This window comes from Drosophila miranda, chromosome 3, assembly GCF_003369915.1.
Source record: "Drosophila miranda strain MSH22 chromosome 3, D.miranda_PacBio2.1, whole genome shotgun sequence".
NCBI lineage: Eukaryota > Metazoa > Arthropoda > Insecta > Diptera > Drosophilidae > Drosophila > Drosophila miranda.
In genome coordinates, this window is record NC_046676.1 from 24,688,881 (window position 1) to 24,713,182 (window position 24,302).

The following is a 24,302-nucleotide window of genomic DNA, read 5'->3' on the forward strand; positions in this document are numbered from 1 at the left end:
TGTATTTATATTAGATTAAGAGGTAAACCAAAACCAAAACCACATAGCGTGTCAACGAGTAAGCGAGTAAACGATAGATCGAAAACGAATACAATTTACAGGGTGATTTTTATGAAAATTCAGTTGTATGTTTGAAAAACAGAAAATTAGCATTAACGAGGTAACAACCCCGATCGAGGAGTTGTGCGACCTTTGGTTGTGCAACATGCTCTCAGCACGGCCCTGTATTTGTTCATCATTATAAAATGGTTCTGTTCGAGATTCGAAATTCGAGATTCGAAATTTGAGATTTTGTACATTTAGTTGGAACGTAACAAACAAGCTTTAAATTATATAATTTTTATAAAGATATATAAACGGATATACAAGTGAGGCGACAACATTATATTAAACAAAAAAAAAAAAACAAACAAACAAAAAGAAAAATTAATACAATTATACAAGATCAAGTGACATATGGCTCATCATATAGTATATGTATGTGTATATCTATCCTAGATCTAAGAAAATTGAGATAAACCGAAACAAATCGAAAAACGAGAAATACATACACACATATACATATATATGCATATATATATATACATATATATATATATATATATATATATATATATATATAATTATATATATAGAAAAAATACCGCTACATATAGTACTTATGTAAGACGGATAGCGTTAACGTTATCATAATAGTTAAGATGAACATTATGTCTATGTTTCGCTTTGTGTACCAGTCTCCAGTTATATATGCGCATACATTTACATATACACATGGGAAGCATACTCTCGTACTCGTACTCGTATACATAGCTATACGTATGATACTAATATATCCAGCTAATATATCTAACTATTATATACATACATGCATACATACATATATAAACGATAAACCCCGACAAGCCGTGAATTAATGCTGAATGCTAAATGCTGAGTACGCGGAAACCCAAATCGGAATATCTGTATCTGTAAATTAGACTTATAATTACTATACAACAACACACACATTTTACAGGAAGGATTACTCGAAAGGATTGAAATTCCATTCCCAGTTCCCAATTCCCATTGAAATATTGTACAAAACCAAACGGAATGGAAAGGAATATCGATACAAATTGAATATCGAAATAAAAACTTACAAAACATAAACCAAATGTATCGAAGGCTCAATGGTATATGTTGTATATGAAGGCACTTATGCATACATATACGAGTATGTATATACAATTGATCCTCAGTATCCACAGCATACACTTAGTATTTAATTTAACCTACAACCTACGAAACGAAACGAAACAGTATTCTTTCGGTTGTTGCTCATTTATCGTATACATTGTATCGTATCGTGTGTATCTACTATGGTTGTGCCGATTACACATCTCTAGGAGATCTTTGCTGCTCAGTGAAGGAGAGTCAGTCCGATATACAAACATACACCACAGACCGTATACCCACATTATACGCATTTTTGTACCCTGATGACCTTAAGATTACCTTGTGTACCTAACGTCCAGAACCTGACACACTCACATACAGAAGAATTCTTCTCGTACATACATACTCGTATGTATAACCACGGTGCAGAACAGATAGTTATTGATTGATTAAATCGTTAATCGATTGTTTCGAAATTGTTTGATTCTTTAGCTGATAACATTCTTGACACCAGTTTGATTCTTTGGTTCGATTCGCCGTTGATTATTGTGGAACCAAGATTAGGATGGAAAATTCTGAGCTTAGCTCAATGTTGATTGTTGGAAGATGTTGCATTCAATAGCTCGATTAATCAGATATAGATTCTCTATTTGTTTACCTCAATACCCTGACTGACCAAGGAACTTTTATCCATACGGATAGAAATGTTCTAGTCAGGTGCGCCAAAATATTGATGATTATTTCGATAGTTCAGGTTGATTCTTCAGGAATCCCCAAGTTCAGATCTTAAATATTCTTATTGGCTGGATAGCAATAGCACCACTTTGATTGCTTTCACCGGAAAGATTTTCCAAACAATATATCAGTAGCTTCGAACACACACACAATTTATTTCTCCACAATAAAAATTCGCAACGAAATTTAGAAAAAATAAAACAAAGAACTAAAAATAAAATATTAACCCATTAAAAACAAAAACCTATTTAGGTAATGGAGTAAGCGTATAAATGTACTCGAAAAAAATCCAATAAATAATATTTTTATATATTGAAGTAAAATCCAAAAAAAAAAAAAAATAAAAAGTCAAGAATAGCAAAAAGGTTGAAATGAAATGCAAGTTTAGTGCATGCGAAAAAAGCTTCAACTTAGCTCTAGATATAAATGTATTAATAAAATATTACAAACAATTGATGGTTTTCATTTAAAATCTTAAATTATTTTGTTACATTAAAATCGATATAGATACAAAAACAAAGTCAAAACAAATTCAAATAAATAAAAAAAGAAACAGAAACGCAAAGACTAGAACACACATTTTGAAAGCTGGAAAACCGACGAGTTTTTTTAGCAAAATTGGATTTAAGGATTGAAGGATTGAATGAGTGACGGATGGATGGATGGGATGCAATGGGATGGATTATTGCTGGAAAGCTATGTATATATACATACATATATAATACGAAACAAACCATATACAATACAGGCAACAAAAGTCCACTTAGTGATTACTAAGCAGAAGATTCCAAATCAGGCACCCAAGCCCACGCCCATGCCCACGACTCCACTCGTAATATCTTTGCTCCGATGCTCCACTCTTTAAACTTATATCTTATATAATTTTAAAGTCGACTTAAGCTATATAACGAAACACTCATGCTAAGAAGATACATACACCCATCCTCGTGAACCCTTCAACCTCTCTGGTTTTTCTTTGAGCGTTTTTTTTTTTTTTAATGTCTCGAGAACGAGTCTATACTGCGAGTATCTCTAATCGTAAGCACATGTCTCACAAACCAAAAAATCGAACAAATATAGTAGGTATACATATAAAAAACATCTGTATTTGGAGCAAGTGATGGGGAAGGGATTTTAAAGTTGGTAGCGTGTAAGCAGCGCTGGTGATGTGAAGTAACAGAAACTGAGAAATAATAAAAATGAAAATTCATGTGTACAAAAAAAGACAAAAAGAAATGTTTTAATACAGTTTTATTTAAAAAAATAGATTGGGATGGGATGGGAACCCGAACCCCCATCTAATTTCAAACACTTTTCTGTAGAATTTCCTTCATAATTCTGTTTTATTGAGTTCTTTCTGTTTTTTAGATTGATTTATTACCTGTTTTCCACACTGCTTTGTTGGCCAATAAAAACTAAGCCCCATACATACATACATACGTATGTAATCATATGTACATATATTCGTATGTATGGCAATAGTTTTCCTCTTTTTTCGTATTAGTTTTAGTTATTATGAATTTTTTAAAGTTAGTTTTGCATTATACCTTTGCATGTCTAGAGGCTAATTTAACATTTGTATAGGTAAATAATAAAAAGAACGCGCTGGTATAATTGTATTATTATTTTGGAAGTGTATTTTATTGATGCACTGCAATTTACAAATCGATTTAGACAAAAAAAAACATAATAAATTCTAGGCATAACATAAAATATTCCACATATTCAATATTCAAAATTGCACAAAGAACGGACCCGAGAACGATACGGATACGATGCATAGAACAAATCGATCAAACGAGACGGAAGGCTAGGGTCCAAAGTGGAGGAAGAGATTGGTTGATGACCCGATTTTGCCTACTAACTGGATGGAATGTTCTTACTATATGTGTATTATCTGTTTTTGTATTCTTTCTGTATTCGGTGTATCTGTGTGTCTGCGTGTTGTGTTGGTTTTCTTTAATTTAATTTATCGCCTTTATATATAAATTTTCATAATCATGTTTTCGCTAAATTGTTTCGACTCAAAAAACTTCATTTTTTTTGGGCAAACCCTTTTTTCATTTTCTTTTTGTGGTTTTTTGTAACTTTTTTTTGTGGTGGCTAACCTTAGATTTAGGCTTTAGACTGCAAAATGCTATTATGTTTCTGACGATTTTTCATATAAATATATTTCTGGTTTTCATTTTTATTAATTTATTATTATAATTACTCGTTATTCATTATCATAATCGTTATTATTTGTATATTTTTTGTTTTTGTGGCGTTTCTTCCCTTCGTTCATATATATATATTCGTATATATATATATATATATATAATATAATATATATATAATTATGTACATACGTACATATATATCGAACATATACATACATAAATTGAATTTTGTATATATGAATTTGTTGCTCCTGCCGTATATATTTGTCGCTTTTGTTCGTTCTGTTTTGCTTTGTTTTGTTTTGCTTCGCTTTCTTTTATATAAATTGAAAACTTAATTGTAAATGTAAAAATGTTAAAACTACATTCAATTATAAATAATGTTGGTTTTCTTTTCTCTTCGCTTCGCTTCGTATTATTTATATGCAATTTTCGCTCGTTACATAGTAATATTTATATTTAATATTAATTAATTAGCATAGTTTACGTTACGTGTATTTAATTTTTAAAGCAATAACAAGCCATTTCTTTAATTTCATTTATTCTCTTTACTAATCATTTTGTGGAATTAATCGCCATTGTTTCATATATATATATATATATCTATATATATATCTCTTTATAGTTTGGGATGTACTAATCATGCAAATTGCTTCTCCATCGATGAGCCGCCACTCTGATCTTATAAATTCACTCGATTTCCATTCCCAATCCCCAATCCCATTCCCTCATCTCTGCATGCAAAAGGTCGGAATTCCTTCTTCTAAGGGGTTTCTTTTCCCGCATTCTCCTTTAAATATTACACAAAAACTTTACAAACTCGCTAAGGCAGGAGGCTGGTAGGGTCAGAGAGAGAGAGCGAGGGACGTCTGGGATCTTCTATCATTGCACCTTATAGATGCTGAATGCTGGACGTTGGATGACGGATAATGGCTGCTGAATGCTGGGTGCTGGATGATGGTACGACAAATGCCATTTTATTACCCCGATGTGTTATCATTATTAAATCTGTTCTCTTTTTTTGTTGTGACCATGTGGCTGTTGTTGTTTTTGGGCGTGTTTTTGTGTGTTTACTCCTTGTAACATATATGTATATAAAAATTATGATTATAATTATTCGCTAAAAACCTCTAAAATGTACGCCGTGTTAAAGCATTTAGAAATTGCAAAGAAGAAGACCCACGCATCTCATCTCATCGTATCGCATCAGACCTCCTGGCCTTCCAGATCCATCCATATCCCAATACATATATCCAGAGTTGTGGCTCAATCGCGTCAGTTTATTACAAAAAGGGAATCAAGCGCGCCATCTTCAACGCGTTGTCCAGGAAGGCGCTCCACATGTCGTTCAGGCGCTTCGATCGCGACATCAGGAAGCGCCAGGTGAGCAGCACGGCCACCAGTTTGGTCAGCTGATGCAGATAGTAGAGTCTGTCAAGGAACAATCGAAATCTATTCGTTAAGAGTTGCTCTTTTCGTGAGTTTTCAGAGTTGTTTTTGAGAGCTCACCTGACCATACGCTTTCTGCTGTCTGGCAGCGACTCGGGCCGCTGCTTAAACAGGAACTCCCTGAAGCCGAGCACATATCTCTCGACGTACTTGTCCCAGTGTATGTGGCGCACGTCGAACACAAAGATCTCCCGATCCTTGGGGCTGAGCGTGTGCAGCAGACCGTGGACGTTGTCGTCCTTGAAGCGCCATTGGCGTGTGGCAAAGTACTCTAAGCACTCCACAGCTTTGGCAATTTTATTTTGTACGTTGACAACGCTGTGCAGCAAGCGAGAGCAGAGTAGAAAATGTATTAGTGGGTTGTGTTTAGGTCTTAGAGCAAGGACTTCTGTCCGTCCGGAAGCGATACTCACAATGGCTTCTTGCCCATCAGGCGCGCCACTCCATCCACTATGTAGGCCGGTAAAAAGTGTTTGACTATACAATTCAGTGTGTTCATGGGGCGATTCATGCGCAGCTCCCCAGTTGGATACCATAGGCAGCCCTCTGTTGGTGGATTAAATAAACGAATGTTGAATATCGTGCTTTATATTTTTAGAAAGATGAGCGGACTCACCCAAGGGATGCTTGCGCACACTGCACATGGCGTACTTGACAAACTCCGACCAGATGAGGGGATTGCGCTGCCCGGTGCAGCAATTGTATATGCGTAGATCATTGGATTTATGCGTCGCTGTGCGCCAGGCGGCGGCAATCATTAGATTAATCACAATATCGACAGGTACCATATCGGCCACATAGTTCTTCTCGCACATCATCGTGCGGAACATACCCTTGGCCAGCGCCGAGACCAGACCCGTCGGCCCATTAAAGTTGTCCACCCAGCCAGCAAATGGCTCATTCAGGCTGGCAGTCACTGTGCGCGGGGGAGCAAAAAACAAATTATGTGTGGAACCATTAGCATTGACAGCAGTCTGGCTGCTGATCTCATCTCGTCTCATCTCATCTCATCTCGGGCAGCACTCACCAATCGATGGCCTCACAATGGCAACGGGCAGATTACCAGCCTCCTTAAGTAACATATGCTCCGCCAAGGCTTTTGTAAACGTGTACGTATTGGGGCGCTTGCCAATCAGACGCGGTGTAAGCTGCAAAAGCCATGGGTTACAGGATAGGTTCTACTTAATAAACGTATTCGAATCGGGGGAACATACCTGATCGAGTATATCCTCCGGAAGCCAATTAATTAGTGAGATGATATCGTCGGGGTTGTAGGGTCTTTCATAGATAACCTCCTCCACATCGGTTCTATCGCAATTGCAATAAGCAGTGGAGACATGGATAAGGGCCTGTAACATGGAATGAATCAACCATTAACCATTAGAGGGATCTTCCTCTTTCTAGAACTCATTCGTTAAGGGCTTACGTCCAGCGACATCATGCGATGACACAGCTCGACCAAACGTTTCGTGCCCAGCATATTGATTGTGACAGACAGTTTGAGCTTCTCATCGAATTTCACAGTGGCAGCCGAATGAAAGACAATGGAAACGTTGCGACATAGTAGGTTCTGAGGGAAGAAGGTAAGAAGAACAGTTAGAGCACCATTAGATAACCATAATAATAGCCCCTACCCTACCCCCTGTTACCTGGTCTTTCTCTGAGATGCCCAACTCCTCGGATGTTATATCCCCCGAAATGGGTATGACTTTGCTTAGTTCCTTGGGCTTCTCGCGACGCAGTGATTCAAAGAGCTGAAACAAATACAAGTACAAGTCGGGGTTAGGCGGGTTAGACAGATAGTTCTTCTTTATCGATTGGCGGTACACTTACTGGTGCATTCAGTAGTTCGGTGAGACGTGCCGACACCTCCTGGCCACGTTTCGGTCGTATCAGTAGATATATATTCCTTATGTCCGGACATGAGCGCAGCAGTTTCTCCACCAGCACCTGAAAATATTTAATTATTCATTGGATAAGTTATTAATTGTCCAATAAGCATTAACCAAATAAGCGGGCGGTCATTACGCCGCCCCCAGAAGGACGACGCACTTGACCCCCAATTCAATAATGTCTGCGGTTCGGATTGATTTTACCCTCGAACGGAGCATTGCAGTGGGAGTACTGGTGGCCTCATTGACACGCCCCAAAAACGATGTGAGAATTGTAACCACACAAAAGAACGGTGATGGAGGGAGGATTGTTTGCTTGGGGGCGTGCTTTGTTCTGTTCGGACGTTCCAGGTACTACTAGAGTGGCTCTCCTGCCTCCCCTTTCCTTCCAACACACAAAATCGATGCACGAGCCACTGCGAACATTGAGTTCAGAGTCTGAGCGGCGCCTGCTGCGATTTCATGTCATAATGACGCCAGTCAGGAACGGAACTCAAACGAGGACATGCGAGAGCAAGGCATATGCATATGTTTAACAATAGTTTCTACGAAAATTGGCACAACAGCCGCTGGAATTACTAGAAGGGAGCGCGAGGAGCAGGGGCCCGCACAATTAGGAGAGCCTCGCAGATGCATGCCATGCGACGATGAGTCAGGCAGCACTCGAATCTCGAGCTTTTTGGAGGGGGGGCACCTAAGCGAATGAACACACGCGTATTGGCCATAAGTAGCCCGGGGCCAAAGTGCATCTAAAATTCAGGCTGACTGTAGCGCACCCTCCATTCCGACGCCTCGGGCCTAGCTCTTGTGTTAATCAACAAAAATATTTGTGCATATTTTATGACTGAGAGCACTTCAACTTTTCAATCAAGCCGAGCCTGGGTTCAATAGTTCGATTACGAGTCAACAAATACACGCGGCGTATGCGTGATGTGAATGGAAGGGAATAGAATGGAGGCGTTTCAGGAGCCCGCAAATGTATGCAATGGGAATGGGGGCTAAAGGGAATGCGGATCTGTGTGTGTGGTTATGTGTGTGTAAGGATTTGGACAGTACTTTGTAAAGAAACAAAGAGAAACTTTACATATGGTAAGGAAAGTACCCTTGAAGATCGTTCTATTCAGAAGAAAGGGGTCCGGTTCTGGAGCCCCTACTCACCTTTCCCATAAAACCAGTGCCGCCTGTGATGAAGACGCTGCGTCCCGCAAAAAACTGTCCGACGGGCACGTAGCTGCTGTCGTCTGCGCGGTAGCGCTCGTACGACGGCGACTGCTCGCCGTTGCTGTTGGGGGGCAAGGGCAGGGCCGTCGATGCTCCCGCACCCGACAGGAGGCCAGCCATGGCTGCCGCGGGGGAGAGTCCACTGCCGCCGGAACCGGCCACAGAGGCGGCTGAGGAGGCGGCTGCATGGGTTAGTCCATTGGTGCGCGGCTGCAGCTGGTGCGAGGTCAGGCTCCCGTTGAGGAGCTTGGCATCGTGGCTCTGTGCAGGATGCAGCGACTGTTTGAGGCTGCTGTTGCAGGTGTCCGTTTCTGGTTTTTCAACGACCGCGTGTGACATGTTCGATAGCTGTTCTGTTCTGTGCTGTCCGTCTTCCGTATTGTAGTGTTATTATCCTCTTGATCCTCCGCTTAAGTTAAATTTAGGAAGCAATTTTTGTCATTTGCAGTGTGCGCTCGAGTTTCCGTTTCCTTTTTCAAATATTTGGAAGTAGCTTTGCTTTGGAAGCCTTCGTTTGGATCGTGTGCGGGGGGAAATTATGCAATTAAATCTGCGGAAAATTGTCCTGAAAATTGTCGTTCTGTCGCCTTTGAGCGCTTGTCCATTTTGTCCACACAAGTCTCGCTGCTTTCGTTTCGTCCCTTACCCAGAGGGTGGAGAGGGATTGGTATCGGATGGGATTGGATTGGATGGGGGGTTTCTTTTTACAAAACAATTCAGCAGAAGGAAGCAGAAGCTTTTGTCCTTAGGTGTGTCCTGTGTCCTGTGTCCTGCGGGTGGGGTGTGTGGTGCGGGCAGACAAGAAGCAATCTACCAGGGCTGTCTAACTCCAGTGGTGTTCTGCAGAGCTGCAAAAACACAAGAATTGTGTGAAAATTAAATTAGAAACTTGTTAGAAATTGCATAGAAATGAGAAAAAATTATGAAATGAACACTCAGAATACCAATTATTGTCGATTCCGATTCAATTTTCTGCACCAATTGTGAAACTACGTTGAAATCAAAATTCACAGAATTAATCGAAGACTTCAAACAACTTTGTGCATATGTTGAATTTTCTTCAAGGACCAGCCCCTCCTTTGTCAGGTTTTCTGCGCAATCCATTCCTTTGCACTTTTTCTTATTAAATTCCCTTCCCCTGCAATGCTTTAGGAGTAGGGTGGGCTTTATCAATCTTACACGCTCAAGGACGCTCAATCTTTTTTCGCTTCTCCTCTCATCGCATTATAACGCAACAGACAGGACAAAACAGGGCAGGACCAGGACAGCCAATTAGCTGCTGACAACGAGATTACCGCAAACGGAACAACGCAAATAGCAGCCCTGCTCAAAGTGCAGGTCTATTTATCTGTCCATCTATCCATCTATCCATCTTTCCATCTTTCCATCTATCTATCTATCTTGCTATCTATCTTTTTATCTATCAAAATGTCATTTAGTCTCGGGAACAGGTTAAATTAGTAACCGATTGAGGAGAAACCGAGCCGAGGCTGATTGGCAGCCAGAATAATCCGTGCAGAGCTATGACGTCTGCAGATGGGCGGAAATGGGGAAATAATGATTTGGCAGGCAGCCCAACGTCAGGCAAATAGGATATTCAAATGACGTCGAAGGATAATCGTGCACATATACATATGTGGATGAGCCTGGGCACAGCCGTTGTTGTATAACTCACACACTGGTCGGTCTCTGTCGAACCGCAATCGAATTTAACGCACAATAGAACTAAATATGCAAAAGCTTCTCCATTCCCAATCGGCTTAGAAAGCGTAGCAGGAGACAGAGACAGAGACCGAGAACGTAACGGAACAGTACGGAACGTATCCGACGCTATCGATGGCACTGACAGTTGGCGAATGCTCACTCTGCGGCAGGCAACACTTCATTCTATATTAAACGATTTTCACATGAGAGACGAGCCCCGCAGCGTCGAGAGTTGCGACAGCGGCTGCGAAGGCGGCGGCGGCGGCGGCGGCGGCGGCGGCGGCGGCGGCTGCGACCCGCATGATCAAGTGCCACTTAAGAGAGTGTTTCACACACGTCACCGACATCTTGGGCCTAAGGTCCCACTCCCACCCATGGGCAGCCACTACTCACCCTGTGGATGCCCTACGAATGCCCCCCGACATTCAATGAGGAGATTTGTCAATTGACTGGATGGATGAACTTCCTCTTGAGAGGGTAGCGCACTACTCAGCGCAAACCAAACAAGAGATCGCAGATCTGTGTTTCTTTGTTTCTGTGTTCCTGTGTCGCTGTCTAGAGTTGTAAAAAATCTAAATGTATCCGTCAACAAGCAATAAGGGAGGGGTTACAGGTTAAACAATACTAAACGAAATAATTTCCCCTTAAGCTAAAAGGAAATACGATTCACTTTACAGAAAACAAAAACCAACAAAATATTTCGCTAGAAAGCAAAAAAAAAACCAAAACAACAACACCAGCTATGCGAAGTCTAGACCCCCTTCCCCAGGCCAAGCCAAACAGGGAAGGGTCGAACCTTTGAACCCCGACTATGCAACCTCTTCAACCTGCCCGTGCAACGGCAGCCGCCTCGCCAATGCGGCGATCCATGTCTGGGGGAATGTAATTTGCTTGATGCCTTGCTAATTGCTAATCAAATCAATTGCTGGCCAAATATTGATCACAACGAATAACCAGGAACTACGAGTGTGTATTCGCACACATCCGTCGGATACTCGGATTCGTTGTAAAACGTGTGATATTTGACGTCACACGACGAGTCCACAGACCCCCCACCCCCCCCCCCCCCGCCCCCTCCCCTTCCCTTCCAGAAGATGCTCTCGTCTCGAATGTTGCGTCTCTAAAACGTTTTTTATTTTATTATTTTCGGGGTTCAAAGCCAGGCCCGCGCGATCCGAATGACTTTCACTTTTTTTATTTTTCGAATTTTTGTAGGTTTCTTCCCTTCCGCCCCTTTCCCCTCCTTTATCTAAATTCCGCAATACGTTTTTTTTTTTTTTGTTTCTTTCGATTTGGTTTTGTGTATTTAAATTTTTGTAAATTTTTTCTGTTTTTTTGTCCAACTTTCGTTTTCAATTTTTAAGTTTGTAAAAAGAAAAAAATCTACTTCCACCTATGGAAGATGGGAGGAAATATCTTTTGGTCATTTGCATGATGGGTTTCTTTCTGACTCGGCAAAAAATTTCTTAATGATCTTTCCCTCTGTCTTTCCCTATCTCTCCCTCTCTTTCTATCTAGGAAATGTGTTAAGAAATTGGCACATTTGCTGGATCCGATTCGATCCGAGATGTTATCAAATCGTTTGGCTATATCCGCTGTTAAAGCTCGGAAAAAAGCAAACTAGTTGGGCCAGCAGCAGCAGAAGCAGCTCTATAATTAAGGTTTTAACGGACGGAGGGACAGAAGAGAGACCGAGGGGAACGGGGAACAACCAAATCAGAGCGCTCTCATCACGTAACTGTAAACTTATCAATGAAGCTTATTCTTCTTCGTCTTCTTCAGCGGAAAGACGGGAAACTGGAGTCCACTCCGAACTCCACGACTGACTGGTTCCTCTTCATTCTAAAGTGAAATTTCTTGAAAATCAACTTCTTCTCTCTCTCTCTCTCTCTCTCTTTCGAATCTTTCTTTTCTCTCTCTCTCTTTCTCTCTGTGTCTTTCCAAGTGCAACGAAAATTTGCGCACCACAGAGACCGAGAGGCAAATGAACCTACATATCGAACCATCGCTTTGGCCCCGACCACGCCTCTTCGAAGCCCCTCCGCCCCTATTTCTCTCTTGGCCCCCTCGCAACCCCTCTTCCCGCTGCCCTGCCTTTCTTGGTGGTTGGCGTGTTAACCAAACATGAAGACCAAAAAATGTATCTGCGTGTGTGTGCTGTTAAACGGTAAACATTCAACCTGCCTTGACAAGGTGCTTGCACACGGAGCCAGTCGGAGTCGGAGTCGAGTCGAGTCGAGTCGAGGCGGTCTTGTTGCCCGTGTGTATTGTCTGACCCATTTCCTATAATCGTGTGACGCATATCATCATCATTATTAACAACGAATTCAACCTCATCATCATTATTATCTTCGTCATCTTCGTCATCGTCATCGAATGGGACAACTGTCCCTTGGCGACCGCCTCTATATCTCGGGTATTACCAATATTACATATACCCTATGCCTTTGCCTTTGCCTTTGCCTTCTCCTGAGCTGAACGTATTACAACTTTCGACCAACGGCATTGAATCTCGACTCTTTCTTGTCTTGTCCCATGGCTAAAAGACTGACCCGTCTTTAGCAGTCTTTCCTCTTTGAGTTTCCCTATGCCTCTTCTCTGGGTGGTGCCCTCTGATGGTGCTGGTCGCCAGATGTTTCCTCATTTGTAGCTTGTTGCTTTCGGATTACAAGTCTTACACTTGATACGAGTACTACCTACACCTATGCCTATATAGGTGTGGACCTACATATACCTCTACCTATATCGTATGCTTCCGCATATGCTGACTGCATAAGAGATGTGGCGATTCTTGGGCGTGGAACAAGGGCGAGGTGGAATAAGGTGCAAGGTGTAAGGTGTTTTCTTGCTTGGTTGTCAACCTGTTTGTTTTAGCAATTTGGAAGCTCATTTTATCTTTCGTCTCGTCTCGTCCCGTTTCGTTTCGTTTCGAATCGAATTGGATACAAACGAAAGTTCAAATATGCATTTTCACTTTTCAACAATGGGAAGGTAGGCCGAGGCCGCCGAGCTGTACCCTCCTCTCTCATTATGTAAACCCCTTAGCAGAGCCAAATTTACGGCGGATGCTGTATACTACAGAGGCACGGCACGGCACGGCACACAGTCGCTCGGATGGCTCTGCTCTGCTCATGGCTGCGGCTCATGCTCATAATGGGTCTGTGCCCTCTATTCTATTGAACCTTTGAGTGAGTTTGTGGCATTCAGGCATTCCACTGGCTATCCACTGGCTATCCACTGCGGTGTCCATCGCCATCGCCATCCTCGACTACATATGTCTGCTCTTACAGTTATCGTAAGTTATCTATGCTTTGTGTGTAATTGAATAAATCTGTAGAGGGTTGTGGGGCAATCTGATGGATAGAACGGCGCTCCGCCCATCTCCGCTCCTCTGCACTCTCCGCTCTCCTCTGTGATCCCATAATTTGTGTCTTGATTAACAAACAAAAGCGATTTCGCAGTTTACAGCATAAAAGTTAAATTTAACTGTGTATAATGGGGGCCCCCTCACCTGATGCCCCCTTCCCTCCCTCCGCAGTCCGTGCAGTCGGTCGTCAGTCTGTCCCCCATTTGACGTAGTCACCAGATTCAGATTAGCTACCCAATTTAAGCTCTCACTGATCGAGAGAGTGACATGAGAGTGAGAGATAGGCAGAGTGAGAGAGAGCTGCCTTTCCAAACATCTCTGGATATTAAATAATTCAGTTTTAGAATATATATTTTTTGTATTTATAGGCCTGCCTGCCACATGAGCTAAGATCTAAGTGTCTACGGGTCCAATTAAGCTATTTTTCGAGCTGGGTTCCATCCTGCATGTGCGATTTGTCTAATTAAAAGTACTCTTTCTCTTGCGACTAATTTGAATAATCATCAACAATTTTGGAATCGTTGCAATTATAAGATGAAGATTTATGGTCTCAAGATAGCACTCCTCTCCTTTCCTCTTCGCAAAGTTTCTTCATTGAGATTTATGGACAACAATGTTAAAGGTCAAAGAAAGGGAATTCCTAATCAAAGACTCTTCCGAGGCGATAATCTTCATTCTTATAATCTGGCCATTTCAAATTCCATTCGAAAACCTCTCCCAAAACTTGAGTTTACGTCACAGAAGTCACTGCCAGCTTTCGGTGTGCCGCGTTTGCCCAGTGTATGTGCCCAATAAACAATCGATCAGAATGCCAAGTGGATAGCCGTCCAGTCGTTGGTTTAATGGCTCCATAACCCATTTCCAGCAGGAACATTAGCCCATTGGCCGAGTAGAAGTAGAATCCGATCTAGCTCCGATCTAGCGAAATGTACGCGAAAGTGAAAAAGAAATTTCTGTGTGTGTGCTCAGTGTTAATCAATAATCCAGGCACGTAATCAATAGACGATACACACTCGGCGGTATGTCCCCACAGCAACTGTGCACTGTCCCTCTATATGCAGTCCATACTATATGTATATAGTGAATATCTGAATATACGTGTAAGTGGATGGGGAGGGGATTCGTACATTTTGGCTGAGCTCAGCGCTTGCTGTCGATGCACTTGCGCATGCGTCTGGCCTGTCTCTTGCGGCACCGCCACAACCATCGCCACCACGACTGCTCCACTCCCAAAAAAATGTGGGTCAAGTCAATGTGGGTTCGCAATTATGACACATTGCACGAGACAGATATTTACCCCATAAAAGCAAAAATCGCTGTAATGATATTTGTAAATGTAAAAATTAAATAAACAATATCTCTCGCTCATTTTTTTTTTTTCGCTTGGTTTTTGTAGGGTATGCCATAGGGGTTTTGAATCTACATGTTTCGCGCGTCTTCTTTCCTTTGCAGGCAGTGCATTTTTGGAAGTCTTTTGATTGGAAACTGTACTAAAACTCTATGTGTACCAACAATACCTATGTATACCTCTAAGCATTCGGACATCTTTGATTCACTGATTTATAGACATATATTTGTCGCTGTAAATAATAAAATGTTCCTCAAACTACTAGGGTATCTAATGTTCGATGCTTTAAAGACAGATTTCATACATTTTTTTTTTTGGCTTTTTTTTGCAATTCGAGTATTGTTGTATCTCTGTATCTTTGTATCCGTGTGTGGCCATGATCCATGTTTATTTATTATGCTTCGTCGTCTTCATCTGCCTTTTGGCTGGCGTTTCGTCTGTGTGCAAATTTTATTTGTAAATATGCAATGATTAATATTACAAACACCAACAACAAGCAAGCGAGGAGGAGCATTTCGAAAACATTTTCTGACAAAAACTTTCTCGCACCAACAGCGAAACGAAACAACAACCTCGGACGCAGCCCTCGCCCTCGACTAAACCCTGACTTGAGGATGGGACTTGAATGGTTGGTTGGTGTTGGCTGGACTTTAGTCCGGCGGTCCAAGTATTATTAGCTCGGTGTGTGGCAGGCAGGCAGGCAGGCGGAGGCATAACGGTTGCATAACCCGTCCCAAATATTTGCGAGACTGGGCCAGGCCCAGACCCCTACTCTACCCTACCCTACCGAAGCGTGCACTTACTTGTCGGTTAAACAGAGACGCAGACGATAGGTGGCGTTGGTGCGGCTATAAACGCTGACGAGATTCCGATTTTGATATTGATTGACTTGCTTTTGATTCCAAATCGACCGTACGTATCTAGGTCAATGACACGCGCTTGCAATTCCTTCGGTTAGAGCTATTTTTCGGTTTTGATTTAGATTTAGATTTTGGATTTTACCGATTCGTTTCGGGAGCACTTTTGAGGTTGTTAAACAATTTGATTGCGAGAACTAGGCACGCTAATCAAATCACTTCGACTACTTTTGTTAGTGATTTTTATCAATTTGTTTTCTTTTGGTTTGACACTAGAGGCAGGGCATGGGCCGATCGTAAAGATACACGCATGCACGCATATCTATACGTTTGTATGTATATTTATTTTAGTGGAATATACCTATACAGATGACACACAAAACGGGGACTGAAATTCTGCTTAAGAAATTTCTCCAAATATTTTCACTTTTGCGAGCTGACGCTGCTGCTGTCGGCGTTGACGTTGACGCTGACGCTGGGGCTGCGTGAGTGAGCTGCTCTTCTCTTGACCGCTGCGCCTGCGCAAAGAAATCGAACGATTGCGACTGCGACCGACAGCGACACAACGACACCGACACCGAACCAAAGGAGGAGACAGAACGATTGAGAGCGAGGGCGACGAGCGAGTGGCGAGGGAGTGAGAGTCGTTGCAAAGGTGTTCGGAGAGCGATAGTTAGAAAGAAGAGAGAGTTCTATGCTCGCTTCGCTTCTTCTTCTGCTTCGAGCTGCTTTGTTGTTTTTCTTCTTTCTGTTGTTGTTGCCTTTCTCTGCTTTCTTCTGCGGACTACGGTGGGACGCGTGCGCTACCAACGCCGGCTGAATCTGAACTAAACTTAAACGCCAAAGAAGTGAAAGACTTTATGCAGCGACAGCGACGGCAGCAGAGACGCCGGCGTGAGGCCCAACGCCAGCGCTGAAGCTGGCTTTGGATGGGCTCGGGCTGGGGTTTTATGGTCGGACACGAAAGGCAGCCAAAAGCGCACAAAAGAAAGCATCGTGGAGAGGCGGACACGTAAACGGGCTGAGATTGAGATCGGAATAGAGGCAGAGCCAGAGGTAGCGATAGCGACAGCGACCGAGACTGAGACTGAGCAGCGACTGAGACAGAGGCAGCGACAGCGACATGCAACAAGCTTTAATTGAAAAAGCCGCAAAGAACAGTTCGTCTGTGGAAAAACATGTCGGGAAAAAAAAACGATGGAAAAGGCAGAGAAAGAAACCCCAATAGGCAGACGGCGGCCAGTGGCCACTGGCAAGGCACTGACATTGACCACCTCGCGATGACGATGACGATGACGTTGACGTTGACGCCGGCGCTGGGTTGAGCAGACGCTGACGCAGACGGAGACGTTGCCAGCACCGCAAAAGAGGTCAAAGTACACGCATGAGCTTCAACAGTATCAGGTATCGCAGCGGGTGCGTGTGTGCGTGTATCGTGCGTGTGTCGTCCGTGGCTTTGTGTGCATGCATAATCTTACACTTGTCCCACAGCTGGAGAGAGACATTGCCAACAACAACAGAAATAAGAGCGGCAGAGGAAGCAGCAGCAGCAATTGAGCCAACAAATTGATGGCCTGCCAAAAGAGCCCCAGAAAGAGATTTTGTGCCTAAAAAAAGTAATGCGAAGTGTACGGGAGTGGGGCGTGGATGAGGGAAGGGCAGGTTGCCACGATAATCTGAATTGGTTCGCTTACAATCAAATGTGTGAATGTACCCATCCCTAAATGAGTGAGGTAACAAAACATTTTCGAGTTATTTTAAGTAAATAAGTAATTAAAGATTTCACTCGGATTTTAGCAAGTCAAATCAATAATATCATTTTCCTTTGAAAGTCGAACAATGATATAATCTATATGATCGATTCAGAAACCATAAACGAAAAATTGCACTTAAGATAGATACAGATAATATATAATTAAGTAACTGCAAACAGAACAAGTGACAAACAAATAAAAGGAAAAATAACAACATTTTCCATTTACAATATATATGTATGTACATAAATCCAAATGTTAATTATAGAAAATAAAGCAAGCGAGCGGGAAAATTTACACCGAATACTCGCAAGCTCTCTCTCGGTCCCCTCCGCCAAATGTCGCAGACTGATCGAGGAAGCGTGTGTGAGAGAGGGAGAGAATAAGTAAGCGCTCTCCCATTTCATTGCTTCTTCTGGCTATAATAATGTTCCTGTATTGAACAAATTGTGGACGCCACAGAGTATCGTCCTCTGTGTGGGCAACATTTATAAATAAACTTGTAAAAGTTTAATATTACAGGAGTCTGGATACAAAATTTATTAGCTTGTTAATTCCCAACTGAAAGATCAATAAAATTTCGACGTGTATATGTAAAAGCACTCGACCCATAACTTATTGGACTTATGTATATATAAATTTGAGATGGTAGCTACCGATTATCAACAAGTCGTGGCATACCACTAACTCTAAGTAGACAATGAACAATGAAGCACGTGGTAGCTAAGGGAAAACTGGTTGCAGTATATGTACATATGTATGTATATGATCAAACAATGAATTTATATAATGTTTGAAAGCATCATCGGTCTGTGACACGTGATTAGTCTATGGAACGTTTATCGGATGTGGTTATCGATCAATCTATCAGTTTTGAAAGTCCCTTGAAAATTATATGAAATGGAGGTATTGGATAACTGACCGAAACCATCAGAAAAGCAAATAATAATCGACTGCTGCACTTTAGCAATTGTATTGTCCACAAGCATAAGACGTGCACAAACATGCACATGCTCGTATCTAAGTGCAACAACAACAAGCAACAACAATTCACTTATGGGAACCAAAGAGCATGAGGCATGAGGAGTATGTACATATAATGGCGCTTTCCGGGCATCTGCCAAGCAAACAACCCACAGAAATTACTTAAAAAAGAATCACAAATACTGACAGCCCCCACAAAAAACACCAGCCCCCTCAAGGGCACGGCACATGACAAAAGCTCCACTTCTTCGGCTCCCCCTCTGTGTGTGTTGGGTTTTGGGGTGTGGCCTGTGGATCTTGGCTAATCCCCGAACTATCTGTCTGCCACGTGCCCCAACACGAAACTTGCTAATTGACACCGGTCAATATTTGAGTTTTTAATTGATTTTGCATTCATCACGTTAGAAGAGCAGAGCCACTCGCACTGCCTCCAGCCTCCCCCGAAATGCGGAAACTGCCGCATGGATCGAAGAGTCAGCCAAGCGTGTCGCTCTTGGCCACGTTTGTCCGGTCCATTGTGGCAGCCTCTTTACACACAGCAGAGCCCCAATATAAATGGTTCTCTAACTTTCCGGTGGGGGAGGGAGTGAAATGGTTGGTTGGCTGTGGGGTGGTAAAACCGTTTGCCTACTTTCAGGCGGCGCACATGAATTCCAATATCAACCAGACCGGATGTGGGAAATGTGGCTTAGAGGAGCGGCACAGGCTTGGGCACTATCACTCACACGCTCCCAGGGGGAAATCTTTCAGCACTTTGATAACATATTTGATAAGGAGGTGGTCTAATGGATACTCTACTTCCATGGCCATCCCTCTAAAAGTTCTTCATATTTTTTTGTAATTACACAAAGTTACGGCATTAGATGGCGCCCTGTTGACAGCAGGCCCTGTCCTCATTTTCGTTCTCGTCCTCGTCCTCGACTGGTAAATGGCAAACACTCATCCAACATTCACACATATCCCCAACCACCATCACCATTACCATCCGCAGTTCTCCCAGAGAGCTAGGAGGCAACAAAACGAGGAGGAAAATGACATAATGCACTTGAAATGTTATCGCCACGATGTCGAGTGCAATCATAGCACTACACACACCCACACGCTGGCTCACACGGGGAAATCCCCCGATAAAGTATCTATAGTAACACAAATAAGTTCCAAGTTTGCCAAAGCTCCATTCATCTTGGGGCTCACTTTCAGGCTACTGCTGCCTGTCCCCGTCCCCGTTCCTGTCCCGTACCCCAGGCACACGGCGCCCTGGCCCAAATTTTCCCCATTTTCCGGGCGGGCTGCGGCTGAGGCTGCGACTGCGGCTCGACCGACCACTACTCACTCATCATTTTTTATGCAATAGATACGAAGCGGAGGGGGTCCCAAAGCTCACTTCCTTGGGTTGTTCGAGGCCGATATTTCGTATAATTTTTCACGCATTTTGGCAAACATTTTAAATCAGCAAAAATGTGATTGTATTTTATGAATTTTCGGGAAACTATGGCTGGCAGATACTGGTGGAAATGTTTTTTGTGACCAACTCGCGTCGACCGCCTTGAAAATCAATTGGAAAATGCCTGATTCAGTTTTTTTTTTTGCGCTTCTGCTCCCCAAGATTATTCACGCGCCTGCTCTCACCCAGAGAGAGAGAGAGAAAGAGAGAGTAGAGGGGGGAGAGTGTGCCAGAGAGACAATGCCAAAAGAGAGCAGGGTGCCTGCTCTTTGCTACTACCTTTTCTACTACCTTTTTTCTGGGATTGGCTTGGGATCTGCCGGCTTTTGGTTGCCGTGCCGCAAGGGTTGCTGGGTTGCTGGCTGGCTGCTTATATAATGAGCGTCCAGCTGACTCAGCTGATGGAAGAGCGGACGATAAGATAAGTTCTTATCAGCTGGCTTATCAGCCATAAAACTCCCCATTTGGATCACCGAAAATTGATTTACTTCTGGTTTGTTTTTGTTGTTTTTTTTCCATTCAAAGATAATTCAAAATTTCGTGCAGCATAATTTCAGGCCGCTTTCGCGCAAGCACGACCACACTGCTGCTCTGCTCTCTCTCCCGTTTGATGTACGGACCAGACCGTACTCTGCCTCTCTCTCTCTCTGGCTCGCTCTCGCGAAAAGCTTAGCTTCTCGCTAGCGGAAGCGTGAAACGGATATTTCAGATTTTCTGCTACATTTTTTACAACCGCCGTCGTCGCTGTCGCCAGCGTTTCCAATAGCGATATTCTCCGGATGAGATAATAAACCCAGCGACATACATTCTCCACACGATAGATTGGAGGAGGCGGAGGAGACACGGCACAGGCTGCAGCAGGGGCAGCTGACGAGAGGGGTCTATAAATAAATGTTCGCTCAAAATGAACAAAAATAATACATGCTCAAACAGGGCAAAAATTATGCTAAAAATATCACCAACAAAAAAAAAATGATGAGCGCACATATGTAAGTTACAACAAGGGGGGTGTGCGCCGTCTGGCCCCTCGAGTCATGGGCGTGTACATACCGGCACAAAATAAATGTGAGGTTGGAAGCGATGCTCCTGGATGGATGCTGCTACTCCGACGACGATTTGAACTGAAGCTGAGCCGTGCTGTGGAGAGGGCGGGAGGGGCAGCGAGGTTTTGGGGGCAGTTGTAATCACAGCACTTTTTCTTTCTTCTCTGGTTGTGGGTTGTTGTTGTTGTTGTTGTTGCTAAACACTCGTTTGAGAAACTCACAGACACTGCTTGGGGAGCACTTCTAGGAGTCGCGTGGGCGGTTACGTTCACCCACTTTTGATTGTTTTTTGACGTTGTTTGTGCGGTTAGTTCTTCGCGCTTTCAAGGGCAGAGGGGCAGGGGCAGAGGCAGAGAGCAGCACAGCTCGGAAGGCGACTAGCGACTGTCGGCTGACGAGGAGCAACGCAACGCCGGGCTGCCCGCCTGACAATTTTCACCATTAATAAAACAGGGCCAAAGTTGACACACACTCTCTCTCTCTCTCCCTCGCCTTTCTCCTTTCTCTACTCTCTCACGCGCGCTCTCTCTCTCTCTCTCTCTCTCTCTTTCTCTGTGTGTGTGTCGCCTTTCTCCACCCTGCAAGCACAGCAGCTTGCACTCTCCGACGCTCTCTGGCTCTGCCTTCGTTGGTGGTGAGCTTTGACACACCGCTGTTGTCCGGGGGCTGCGCTGCCCTCTGCTATGATTTTTTCCACCACCTTTCGCCGTACTGGGCCTGTCCTAGAGTGTTTTTCCTATTGAATGAAATCCGCTTTTGTCTAGTTCTGCTTCTGCTTCCTCTTCTTTTACGCCTCTTCTTCTTATACGGAGAGAGCGGATGTGTAAGTCGTCGCACAAAGAGCACAAAACGGTATAATTATCAAATAAACACACCGCCAACAACGTTTTCTGCACTTTTCTACTGAAAAAATCATCGCATGCTTCGTTTCAAACATGCGCTGGCGCTGCCACTCTCCGCCAGCTGCAGCGTTGCCACACCGCCTTAAGGCAATTCAAATTCGAATTCAAATTGAAATCCACTCGAGATTATAATCTGTCATCAATCTCGACTCAAACCGGAAAACCCGATCTTGTCGAGCGTCCAATCCAACCTTCGAGGACCAGATATTTGGACAATGGCCACAAGGTCGCCGCACGGCCGGACGGCCGATTGCAACGAGACGTAATATGAAAATCAAAACAAAAAGATGAAAAAAAAAAACAGAAAATGCACTGTCATTCGGGCCCCCAAACTTGTCGGTTTTAAGAGGGGAGAGGGGAGAGTGTGGACGTGCTGCTCTCCACTCTGCATAATAATCAATTTTCATGGGGCTGATGTAAGTACATTAAGAAAAATGAGTATGGAGTTGAGGAATGATGAATGCTCTTATAATATGTGAGGGGCCTCATCCATTTATGTCATATTTTGAGTAAAAAGTAGGGGCAGGAAACTCCAGCACAATGGAAATCTGCAGGACTCCGAAGACCTAATAACTATTATAGACTTAGACTTAGACTATTATAGAAACTAACCAAACCTAACCTTCGCTAATTGACCAATTACCAGCCTCAAGAAGAGTATTACATGACACAAATTAGTTAAAAACGATAACAAATAGGTTAGACATCGGCAAACACACAGCAAAAAAAAAACAATGAAAAACCAGGCTCATTACTCATGCGCATACCAGTACGGGATGGGTGACGTGAGCCTCTTTGGAGCTGCGACCAAGCCCATCTGTGGAGCCCTCTTTGGACACTTTACTGCAACTCCCTGCATGATGACGGAGCACTAAAAAATGTGAGCATATGTTGAAAATTCCCACCTCGTGTCGAGAGAGAGAGAGAGAAAGAGACGAGCAGCCAAGTGGCGGTGACTAAGTGGAAATTCGATTAACTAACAAGTGCCTCCTTCCGTTGCGGTTTAGCTTAAAGCAAATGGATTTTTGAGCATGATGCCAGGCACTGGAGTTAAAACCAATGCAAATGGCTTTGCCAATGGGGCGGATCGTTTCATTTGTGGATCTATTTTGGTTACAGATTGGGTATCCATTAAGAGAGTGTGATGCCGTTATTCCAAAACGGTTGTTTAATTAATTAAATTGGTCATCTCGAAATATGCAAATGCCTTTTTATCTGGGAAATGCCAGGCTGAGACTGAGGCCCTCCATAGATTTACGACCGCGGAGGTTTCCTCCTCTTACCACTTTCCATTGCGTGTCACAGAAATTATTGCCAATTTTAGCATTTCCTTATGTTGTAGGGCGACGGGGGGGAGTACCTCTAATTACGGCACGGCACAGGTCTGTGTGTGTATGTTTGTGGCTGGTTAGGCCTACGGCTTGAGGTTTTTTCTGTTTGTTTGTCTCTTCCCCTCCTTTATGTAGGTCACCTGCAGTTGAATATCGCTGGAGCTTTCTAAGCTTCCGTCAGAGAAGATCATTGAAACGGACAGTTTTGTAATGTTATTTGCTTTGGTATCATCAAGGCGTCTATCAATCAATCAATTAATCAGCAAAACAAAGCATTTTTGCATAATTAATCAACGAAAACGTGGATCTGCTCCACGTCATACGATCCCCCAGTGTTTTTTTCCTTCCCGCATTGACACCGGACTCAAATTATGAACATCAGCAGTATATGTATATGTATTTACTATACCAGATATAACTGTATCGTTCTTGACCAGAATAAAGTGCAATGGTCAGCGGTAAGAGACAAAGAACAGGAAGCTAGGTGACCCGCTTGAAGACCTCAAATTATTTGGAAAACTAAAATCATTTCAAGAGAATAACGAAAATTTTTGGGAGTACGAGTAAAGTATTTCCTTGGATTCATTTGTACGTTGTTGAGTGTATTGTCTTCTAAGTCGAATCGCTTAACTCAAGCACCAGTCGCTGTCTCGCTTTCACCCGCTGGTTGCTGGGTTGCTGGGTTGCTGGATTGTGGATGGTCGCCAAACGGCAGCCAAAGGCATTGCCAGATCCACTCAAAAGATACCACGCACTCGTAATAGATCCGACCATGAGAGGGGGGAACACAGGTGGGAGAGGTAGGGGGTGGAGAGTCAGCTTTCTCAGTTACCGAAAACATTGCCGATGTTGCTGTCTTGCTGCTTCGTTAGCCACTCAAAAGTGCTGCTCTCTCTCTACGTGCTCCGTGCTCCGTGCTGCGCTCTCCGCTAGTTTTGGTGTTTCTCTGCCTTC

The 24,302-nt window shown here is 43.2% G+C and overlaps 1 protein-coding gene across 4 annotated transcripts; it reads right to left on the bottom strand.

Annotated features, from left to right (window-relative positions):
* Positions 1-5,000: 5,000 nt before the first annotated feature.
* LOC108159654 (putative fatty acyl-CoA reductase CG5065) lies at positions 5,001-21,428 on the bottom strand. 4 transcript variants are annotated; one of them, XM_017293125.2, is made up of 11 exons: positions 21,123-21,428; positions 8,552-9,462; positions 7,335-7,451; positions 7,151-7,255; positions 6,928-7,071; positions 6,716-6,850; positions 6,529-6,649; positions 6,118-6,417; positions 5,915-6,047; positions 5,562-5,819; positions 5,001-5,483 (listed from the first exon to the last, which is right to left on the bottom strand). In XM_017293125.2, the coding sequence occupies exons 2-11, from the start codon at positions 8,951-8,953 to the stop codon at positions 5,336-5,338; spliced, it is 1,863 nt and encodes a 620-aa protein (XP_017148614.1). In that variant the 5' UTR covers positions 8,954-9,462; positions 21,123-21,428; the 3' UTR covers positions 5,001-5,335. The 4 variants fall into 4 exon arrangements, with proteins under 4 accessions (XP_017148614.1, XP_033246710.1, XP_017148613.1 ...); XM_033390819.1 differs by lacking the exon at positions 21,123-21,428 and adding an exon at positions 19,962-20,049; XM_017293124.2 differs by lacking the exon at positions 21,123-21,428 and adding an exon at positions 15,837-16,068.
* Between the last annotated feature and the right edge of the window lie 2,874 nt (positions 21,429-24,302).